The 11641-nt window shown below is 27.5% G+C and overlaps 1 protein-coding gene across 1 annotated transcript in view; it reads left to right on the forward strand.

Moving 5' to 3' along the window:
• The window catches only part of LOC129979840 (neuronal acetylcholine receptor subunit alpha-7-like), a 484828-nt gene extending 476280 nt beyond the window's left edge, over positions 1-8548 (forward strand). The window contains exon 9 of the mRNA XM_056090752.1: positions 7744-8548. Coding sequence (XP_055946727.1) covers positions 7744-8253 — 510 coding nt within the window. The 3' untranslated portion in view covers positions 8254-8548. The remainder of the gene's footprint in view (positions 1-7743) is intronic.
• The last annotated feature ends 3093 nt before the right edge of the window (positions 8549-11641 follow it).

Raw genomic sequence — 11641 nt, forward strand, 5'->3', positions numbered from 1 at the left:
CATTTCTGAATAGAAACTATCACTTTTCTTCAAGAATATTTTGACTTAAAATGGGTGTAAAAGATAAATCGTACTCCAAATGTTTTAAATTATTAGAATCTATATGCAACATGAAACCAATGAAATGAAATTTTCCCATTTCTATACACCTCGAAGCAAATAAATAATATATTTCTAGATTATTTTGGCCACCAAATTTCTGGACATGGACAGGAAAATATGGAGATTTAAAAAACTGAAATAAAAACGTGAAGAAATTAACTTACATTTATTACTCAATGTTTCATTTTCAAAGTACAGGTATAAAATAAATTCAATACTTATTCCAAAAATTTATAGAAAAGCATACGCACAAAATCAATAAGAAAGTATATATTTCCGAGAAAAAATAGTAAAACATATATTTCCGAGTTTCGAATCTTTCGGAAACATAAACCACTGAAATTGAATTTCAATAGCCCAGAACTTCCACATAAAACATCATTTCTTTACAGAAAGCTTTGTTAGCATTCGTACGACGTTCGTTTTTGATCAATAAGAATTTCTCTCTCTCTGTAGCTGCTTGATATGCCAGAAATTGAATTCCTCAAACAAGCAATATTGAAAAGTCTCTTTTAGGATACAAACTGCCTAATCGATTTTTGAATGCATCATATGTTGGCAAGAAAATATGACGCATTATTTCACATAGTCGAATCTGGAGAATGTAGGCATGATTTGCATGCAGAAATGCATACAGAGAAAAGGGTGAATTTTTCAATGCAAATATGATAATGCATTAAAAATAAACCACATTTCTGAACTGCTTTTTCGGCTCTCCCGTGGCTGTCTGAAAAACATCTGAATTTAAGTATTCAAAGAACGATTTAGGAGATACGTGAGAAACTAATTTCTCGCACTTGGATATTATGATTCGTTAAGATTTTCCTCTTTTGGTTTTATAATATTCAAATTCTCTAATTTGCTGCATTATTAATGCAAATTAGTTTTCAAGATTCTCCAAAGTTAAGAAGAAGGCTTAACGTATTTCGCTTCAAACGAACTTGATAGATCACCGTGTGTTCAAAAATAAGATTACCGTTAATTAGTTCCAGAATTATATTTTTAGTATAATGTAATTAAAATTTCTTACTAGATGGGTAGCAATTTAGACTTAATTTAATTTACCTTTGTTGCTATTAATGATTTTCTTAATCAATAAATGTTACGTGACGTTCGTGGTAATTTGATATTTGTTTTTATTTTTAATTTTATTTTAAAATGTGCTAATGATAGCTTTTAACACAAGGGAATTAATTTTAAGTTGAGAATTTCAAAAGATAATTTTGCTTATTCAGTAGCTTTGAAAGAATAATAAGTGGAATATTATTCAACTAGAAATACAAAAAAAAGAATGTGTTAAAAAATAAGGATCGATTGTTGAACAACTCTAATTCCCATGCAACTAATAATTTATCTTAGATAAAAACAAGAAAAAAATGAAACATTAGAAAATTGCAATTTGTAGATGTTTCTTAAAATTGCTACATACAGATGAACAGATAATGCAGTATGTATTACCAAGAAGAAAAGCGGTCTCGCCAGATGTAAGAAAATATTGGAAAATGAAGCGAGAAACGAAACTGAAAGGGAGAAGTTTGAACTTTTTCAAAGCATGATTTGGACACTTGCGTACATAAGATTTACATTCGGATTTATGGAGAATTTCCTCGTTTAAGTATAAGTAAATACTGTTTGGAGCATTTTTTTAATGAACGATACATAATATTAGGAAACCTAGAAGCAGTGAAATGTAAATAAGTTTTCTTGCCACAGTTCATGTAAACTGTTATTAATACATAAAAATAATTTTTTATTTTTATTTTCCCAGAATAAATTACTTGAATTACCATCTACTGAAAATTAGTGACAGATTAACGAATCGAAGAAACAATTAACTTTCACGATTCCAAAATTAAGTTTATTTTTGGTGTAAATCAAAAATATCTATACTGCAAACTTTAGATATTATAGCTTAGACTTATGTTTTACGAGCATTAAGATTGGCGAACCGGCTGGTCGCCAAAAGCGGCTAGTATATATATATAACAGTAATGTACGTGGCACATAAATCGCCCTTATTACTTATCATGGACTGGCAACAGGTTAAATGTAAACAAATCGATATGCGAGCGTTTCAGAATGATTTTACAGCTGCACTTAATACAATACTTTACTGCTTAACGGATCTGAAAAACATGAATTATTAATTTTTCTCGCCGTGTCAAATATTTCATTAAGTCAGGACAAAAGACATAAAAGAAATCAAGAACAGGCGTCAAAGCAGAAAGTTTTAGTCAAGCGTGAAAGTAGGCTTAACCCCTCCAGATGGATAATCGATATTGATTTGCTTATGAAAATAGATTATCATATCTTCCACAACTACTATTCTCACAAAAATGATTTTTGCATTATTTTAAAATTCAAAACATTTCCTCTTTAATCATATCAATTTCATTTCTATGCAGTGTTTTTTCTTTACTTTTTAGGTATCCGAACACATTTGGAGCGCTTTTTTAGAAAATATGTTGTAGTCATACTTTAACCATGGGTTTAAGACTATTAAAGATTAGCAATAGAATGTCAATATTTGAAATAAATATTAATAATTTTTTAAAATTGGCATTTAGTAGCATAAATTTAAACAAATTCTTAAAAAACTTCAAATTGGCTACACCAAAATCTATTACTCTCATCCGAACAAAACTTGTACCAAAATAAATTGCCTAGTTTTCTCTAGGGAATGAACTACAATCGTATGGTTATAATAATTAATAAAAGTTTTAGAATCAGTCGAAGATTTATCATGAAATTTTTAGTAACTTTATGACGTTAGTATTCAAACAGTAGGTTGTAAATTAAAAAAGATATTCACTCAATCTACATTCTTTTAGTTCATTCCCTAGAAAATAGTATAAAGATTAAATGCTCTATATATGTTGCTAAAAATATGCTTTCAATTAGCTTTACATTAATGAAATAAGTAATCGAACTTCATAGATCTAATAATTTCATCTATGAATTTTTTTATTGAAAATATTTTTGCAAGGCCGATATCGTTTAGCTTCGTCTTAAGTATTCCTGTAAGTCAGACAGGTATTCCCTATAAGTCAGAATCTAGGAATATTCTAAATAAAAAAAATTAATGTCGGAATGTTTAAAGATATCTGTGTTTCATCAACATTTAATATCAGAAAAATATACAATACCAATAGTTAGAACTATTAAACGACATTCTTTTATCAAGGTCTTACCACAGAATATATAAGTAAAAAAAAATTGTAACACTGTCAATGGATAAAAAAAGCAACACGATTCTTATGTTGATTTTGAATAAATATTTGTATTTTTCATTTTAATTCTTCTCATGAGAAGTATTATTGTATAGGATGGAATTAACAACGCATTGCTTGTTTTTGGTAAACAAACAGTACAAAACAAGAAATATTACAATATTTTTTTAAGATCTCGGAAATGAGAAAAAGAAAAAGAAAAAATATCGTCCTAAATTAAACGTAATTTCCTTTTTAAAAATTATGCCATTTAATAGTTGCAGGAAAGCAATGTGTTTAGAAAATTAACATACCAATTCAATAAAGCAACAGAATAGCTTGTGAGTTTTCAAATTCAATAAATGGGAATCTGTGCAACATCTTGGGATTAATTTCTAAATTAATTGTTACATGTTTAAAAGAAATTTGCAGGTATTGTCAATAAATAGATATCACAACTTCAGTAGATTAGAAATTTCAACAATATCGTTAAAAAAATCCTCTGGTGCAAATGTAAAGAAAAATAGAAATTATTGAGTGAGAGATCATGCTTTATTTTTTTATAAAAAAAAAGTATTGTTTGAAATTTATACGTCTTTAAAACTATCAATAAATTTGATCTTAATATTAATAAAAGCTAAAAAAAATCACTAGCATTATTATTACTCAATATAAATGGGAAACAAAAAAGCAAAATTAGTAAAAAATTTCACAAATTTAAGCAGCGAAGGAACTCATACAGCTTTAAATTTTTATCTATTTATTATTCTAATATATGAGCAATTACTTTTGGAGTTACGTATCGTTTTTTAAAGTGGTTATTTTTAAATATAATTGTATTTTAAACAAAATATTAGCAATAAAATTTTTAGAAAATATTTTTAATAAACATTTCGAAAATTACATTAAGTGGTTTGAAACAACTATCGCCATTATTTCTATAAAATTCAAAAATAAAATACCATTTGCTTGCAATGAAATACTTTATCGATTGATTTTAATTTAATTGAAAAGACGGATTAAGTGAGATTGTGATAGAAAAATACTTTAATAAACGATTTTTATTAGACTTCAAGGTTATTAGAATGTTATAATTAATTAAAAGAGACTATTTAATTGAAGTAAAGCTCAGATTTAGCACATTAGCACCTTGAATCATTTCTTCATGAAATCATTTGAAAGAATATTGGATATATATCGATTTGAATATATTAATGATATAGAAAGAAATAATATAGATGATTATCCTTTCTGACAGATTTTAAAGGAAAAAAATTTGTTTTCTTTAAAAGTCTAAAACAATTTTTCGTGAAAAGTAAATAATAAAAATATCGGTTTTTTTTATTTATTTATTATCTTGAAAAAGAATACAAAAGAACTGATGTTTTTGAAAAAATAATTATATGTTTAAGCATGTAATTATTCTTTTTCTTCCTCACTTTTTTTTAATGATAGAAGTAAAATTATTTGAGTCCTCCAGATTTAAGAGATAAGATTGCAATCAAGATTTCTTTTAATTATCAATAAACTCCTTATCAATAAAATCTAACGAAGGATCATCAAGGTTTATGACTCGAAACTGGATGAACAATTAGCAAATATATTCCATGAAATCATCATAAAACCTAGAAGATGGCATGATGAACAATGTAAATCGTTAAGTGTCGCAAATTGAGCCATAAAAAGTATCCATACAAAAATTTTAACAACAACGATGGCAACAACATAAACAATGCAAAAATCTTTATTAACGATATCAGGAAAAACACTAACGGTTATATTAAGTAAGTTCAAAGTAATCATACTTCATATCTCTTTTATTGCTGTTAGCGGATCAAAAAGGTAAGAATTTTAGATTTATTAAACAACCTCAAATAATAAAATAGGAGTTTAGATAAATATTTTAAACTATAGGTGTTTGAATGAAAGCAGGATTATTTGTTTTATATAAAGTGATTTAAAATATACGTACATACAATCAAGAAAGTAGAGAATATAAACCCAAATTTTTATTTATGTACAAAATTAAAGTCGAAATTTCATTCGAAGATTATGATTGAAATAAAAGTAAAGATATTAATATGGCAATGGAGAATTTCAAGATATGAAAGTTTAAAAAAAAGTCGCATTCATTTTTTTTTAAGGAAACATAAAAATTCTAAAGTAGTTGCATACATATATTGGTTTTTCAAAAAGTCATCATCTGGGAACTATAAATATATCTGCTGGCAAATACACAGAAGAATACTTGCATATTAATATAACCGCATTCTTTCCAGTATCCATGAATTCATTACAACAAAATGTTCCGATATATTTTAAGCTTTTATGAAAGAAGGGTTAGCAAAAAGTAGATCTTACCATCTATGGGAGGTATTTCTTTATTTTAAATTCTATCATTCTATGCAAACTAAATAGTAAAAATATGGAAATTTTAATATTAAAGTCTGAAACTGTATGACTTCTGACGTTGAAACTTGGAAGTTATCATATCACAATTTTAAATAGAAGAGGAAAAAATTGATATTTTCAATATGCATTCATACTTTAAAATGTGAATAAATTTTTAAGTTTCGGCAAATGGTCATGAAAATTTAAAATCCTATTATTTATTTATTTATTCATTTTACATAAAACCGAATAAAACTGACTGTTATCGAATACAGCTAATTGTTTCAACAGCGAAAATTCTGCACCTTGTGTTGTTGCAGTAAAAATTAATAAATGCTTCATTTAGCCGTAAGTATAATGTTCAAATAATAATTTGATAATCGAAATAATTTTAAGTACAGTGAAACTCGCTTAGCGAGCATAATTCGTAATATGAAACTTCCTTAAGGGAATTATTTTTTCCACAGAAATCCAAGTAAATTAAGACAATACGTCCCATCTTGAAAAAAATATTCAAACAAATTTATATTCATGGAATTTATTATTTATAATACATGCTTTTCTTACAAGAAAAAAAATTAGAGGTATTTATCTTTGATTTGCTTCAGAATTTGGCGAAAATAAGACACAGTTTTATCGTTAAATGAATTTATAGCGAGCATGGCTAGTGCCTCATTAGGCTGATGCTTCTCAATGTAAAGTGCAATAAGTGCCCATGCTGTCAGAATTTTCTTTATTTCATTGGAAAGTTGTTGCTCTGTTGAATCTATTATTTCCTCCTCTTCTGACTAAATCTCGTTCACAACATTTTGCTACGAGACAGAATGCAGCTCCATAAGTTCTACGATAGTTCTAACTATGCTCTTTTACCAATTCATCAGTGTCAGCGCTTCTACCGCTAACCCCATAATTTTGGCAAGAAACTAAATCTCGTCGGTTAAGGCTTTACAAATACTTGTTCGAAACCTTCGCAGTGGAGTTAGGTAATGCTACCCATCCAAATGTATTCCATGCATTTATAAGGATTTCCTATCAAGAAGCCTCAACACAGACTGATACAGGCCAATCCATCATGTGATGTCCCCGGTGTTTCTATGCCATTCGTTCCGTAAAACATCGTCGTTAAGAGAGTCACTTTTTAACAACTCTTATGCTAATCACTAATTATACAAAGCTATTGTTAAGCGAGGTTTGACTCCATATCTCCAAGCAATTGCAATTTTTCTTAAACGGAGTAAATTTATTTTTCATACATATGAATATAATTTAAAATACGAAATAATGCCATTTGTAATGGCATTCGGTCTCGAGTAGAATTTTTTGAGGGAATTTTAAATTGGCTGATAATTGAGATGGTGTTTGCCTTATTGATATCAGAAATTTTACAGATAATTTAATGTTTCTCCAGTTAGTTACTCTTTCTTTTCAGTGCAATATTGCTGACATAGAAATAACCTATTTCGTAAATATAGAGGGTATTATTTCATTTTATGCAAAAAAGGGTTTTTTTTGTGAAACTTCTGGGTTAATCGGAACTAAACGTACTTATAAAAACATTTATTATTTTATAATTACTTCCAGATAATTACAAGACAACTTGATCCTTGAATTATTCATTTTATCCCTAAATTCTTAATTTATTAAAAAGATGTAAATTATTAATGGACTTCTCAACGACTCCTTGATTGTAAAAGAAGTTTTATTGCTTTGTGTTATTTGATGTCAATAAAATAACTTAACATTATCAGAGCAAAATTATCAATTCATTTAAACATGTTTGATTTCCATACCACCTGATGGAGACTTTGAGATAAAAATTGATTTTAAGAATCTGCAGCATTTAAAATACTAGTGGAAATGAAAAATTTTTGAGTAGATAATAAATGAAATAAAAAATGCTGCTTCTTAATAGACGAATGAATGTGTACTTTTAGAAAATGCTCTGATTATATTATTTAAAAATGAATGCCATATTTTCAGATGGAGGGAGTTTTAGCTTTTAACTCATCATATCATTCATTTTTCTTTTCCCTCTCAACAGATCAGGAAAATCTTTCTTTTATGGCTACCGTGGTTACTCCGAATGGAGAGGCCCGGACACAAGATAACGAGGCGGGATCTTTTCCGCAGCACCAAAGTGTGTGAAATGGAACTCAAAGAACGTGCTTCTAGGAGTCTGTTGACCAGTATCGTCGATGGGGGCACTGCCAGTGGTGGTGAGGAGGAATTCAGGCCGGCTACGGCCTCTTCGTCACCTGCTCAGCAAAGGGTTCAGGGCGAGAGGAGTTACGCCAACGTTCTCATCGGAGGTGCCAACCATGGAAACATGATGTACGGTTGCATGCATGCCGACGTGGAACTTTCAGCTATACTGCGCGAGCTTAAGAAAATCACTGCAAAGCTCAGGAAAGACGATCAAGACGCAGAAGTCGTGTCCGACTGGCAATACGCTGCCATGGTCGTGGATCGAATCTGCTTAATAAACTTCACTGTCTTCACGGTGGCATCGACAGTCCTGTCTCTAGGATCTGCTCCTCATCTAATGGCTTAATCAAATCAGTTACTATAGTATTATAACTATCAGACTGTTATAATGTAGTTATAAACTATAAACTTTCAAAGATATGAGTATAATCAAATTTAAATAATCCTTTTAACAGTGGCGTAACTAGACAATATGGGGCCTGGCAAATGATTTGGGTAGAATCCCATAACAAATTAAGCTCATCTTTATCATTAATTACAAGATTACTTTTTTAAACAGTAGAATTTTTAATACTGCTATATACTTTATAATAAGTTTAGCTTATTTTACAGAATTTTAGAATTTAGATGAAGTAATAAAATTTCCCAGCATTCATTTGCATTTCTATTTGCAATTACATTTTTAAATGAGTTAGATTTATTTTTTTAATTTATTCAAAATCGTTTAGCTTAGCTGATTTTAGAGAATCTTATAATTTAGAAGAAATAAGAAAAAATCCTCAGTAATAATTCACATCTCTATTTGTCATTATATATTTAGACGAGTTAGAATTATTTTACAATTAATTCAAAATCATTTCTATCAAGCTTCAATTTCAGTCGTATATCAGCATCTTATAAATCGCTTCTCGAATAGTGATAGGGACAGAATGCAATTTAATTATGCTATTTAGCTAAGCAAAGATTTTATTAACATATTTATGATTTAATTGCGTAATTTTAATTTATTTTTTCTGTTTTAGATGGAAGACAATAGTATATAGTAAGTATGCTAATAAGTTTATAATGCCTCAAGGTGGTAGAGACAACTATGATTATGGACAGTAGCATTTTGTCAGTCCTGTCACCTTTAGTTACGCCACTGTGTTTGGGATAAAGAGTTTATATAGAAATAGTTGAATAAAATTAAATGAACTATTAGGAGAAATTATTAATTATATATATATATATATATATATATATATATATATATATATATATATATATATATATATAAATAATCAATATTGTATCTCATAGAACAGAAATTCTAAATATTATATGCATATATGATATTCATATGATATCCTTAATAAATATTAAACTATTTCCTTTTACCCGCTAGTTAAAGTGAAGTATTATCCAAAGCTTTAAAAGAACCCTCTCAGAATTATTAAATAACTCAATAGTTGAGAACAACCTATTTTTTTCCTTGGAAACTCGAATCTTTATCTTTGTAAATAATTTATATGTCTTAGAAAGAATCTGTTCAAAGTAATGACATTAGAAAATTTCTCCTACGATAAACTGAGCTTTTCCGGTTTTTGGAATTATCTTGCCATTAGAAACTAATTTCTGTATCAAATGCTTCCATGTTTTTATCAATATATACAGTATTTTCGTCTCGGGAAATATTTCTTTCCACAGAAGAATAAACAGTTGTTTTAATCTCCCATTATTTTTCTTTCCTCTCTATTTAAAAGAATATATACTTCATCTCTTATTTACAACTTTATGCACGAACTATATTATTAATTTATTCAAAAAAATGGTACTTGTTTCTTTTATGTTCAATATTACATCTTTTTTTTCCTTATCAAAACATTTTTTCTTTTAAGTTACTTCTTGCGAAGACATTCATATTTAATAAGGAAATATTATTGTGCTCGTAGATATAAAGCATTTCTAATTAAAATGCTTTATATCTTACAGAGAAGAAAAAAATATCATAGAATTCTTTAGAGAGAAAAGAACTCTAGATATCACTATCACTAGCGTAAACAGCTTTTTAAAAAGCTCAAATAAAATATGAAAATATTAAAGAAGTAGAAAGATATATTTAAGTAGAAAAAGTAATAATTACAAAGAAACAGTGCAGCTCTTTACATACATAACTATGATAGTACAAATATTATCCACTATTCGTGCATTTAAATATTTATATGAATGTACGACACAGTGCATGATGTATGTAATACTATATCATAAATAATTAGCAAACTTTGTATCTCAAATACTAGATTGATATTTGAATATTTGATAAGCTTAAAACAGGTTTAGTTATCTTTAATATTCTAGAACGCGATCCTAAGGAACGGGTACATTAATTCGTCTTGCATAGAATATTTTCTAGATAGCAGTTACTAAGCGAGATATCTAAATACATTAATAGTTTATTCCTTCGTACAATGTTACCACCGAAGTGCTGAGTTAACTTCAACACACTCAATGTTTTTTTTTAACAAAACTTTCATAACTCTTTTCAGTTTTATGAATCATTTCATAACATTATTGTTTTGTTTATTTTTAAGTTTCGTACTTATTTCATAGGTTAGATTTTTCTGTGCGTTAATGATAAGTTGTCGTAAATTAATTTAGGTGTAAAAAAATCAATTTGAAATAAGAGAAGTTTTTGAATAATTTTTAATAACTTCTCTTTATTTTTAAATAAGATTTTAGTCAAAGAAATACTAATATTTTGATCCTTGTTTGGATTTTGAATTAAATGTTCCATTACTCTATTAGCAAAACAACAGCAATAAAGAAAGATATGAGCTCATTATAAAGAATTATGCTTATTAAATACCCTGTTCACTGCCATGTAGGTATTTCAGTCAATCATAAGTAAGATTTAAACTGTAACTTTAAACTAGAATGCAGAATACTGGTTCGGAATTCAGAGTAAAATTGAATGTGTGAAAACTATCAAATAATATTTTCGTTTCTTCAAAATTCACTATCTGAAATTTTATTAATTATTAAATATTTTATAAAGAAAGAAACAAATACGAGGATGAAATTAACAATGAGGAAATAATTAGTCCTTGCTTTCTAGCAAATACAAGAATTATAATTAACGATTTTTCTTTTTAATCAATTTGAAGGAAAAAAATTATTATTTCAATATCAGCAGTTAATAGTCTAAAATTTTCAGATAATCCGTTTAGTTCTTTTGCACAAACATTTTGTTTTAAATAAATATATTTCAAAATTATATCATTCCAAACAGAAAAGATGCCTTTTTGTCGAAATTTTTTTCTCACGTACTTTTAATGATATATCAGTTATTCATCTCTTAATTTTATTAAGATATATCTTTTTTTAAATGTCACTGTACTTTTCAAGAAACACAGATAATTTTTCAAATTATTGTTGTCGCTTATTTTTATAAAATAAGTGAAATAACTTCAAGTAATAAAGTTATTGATTGCCTAATAAGTACAGATGCAAAAACTATGGAATTTAAGTGACATTTTTTCAAGTTAATAAAAACAACAGATGGAAAATGAATTAATCATAATGAAATTAATTTAAGAGCCAATTATCAGTTTAAAAATTCGTAATAATTCAACAATAGTAGAAAAACTATCAAACTTCATACGTATATAAATTTATTTTTTAAAAGACTTACAATATTCACTTGGTATTTTGAGCGATTTTGAATAGTAAAAATGAAATTCTGAAATTTATTAATT

The sequence above is a fragment of the Argiope bruennichi genome, chromosome 1, assembly GCF_947563725.1.
Source record: "Argiope bruennichi chromosome 1, qqArgBrue1.1, whole genome shotgun sequence".
NCBI lineage: Eukaryota > Metazoa > Arthropoda > Arachnida > Araneae > Araneidae > Argiope > Argiope bruennichi.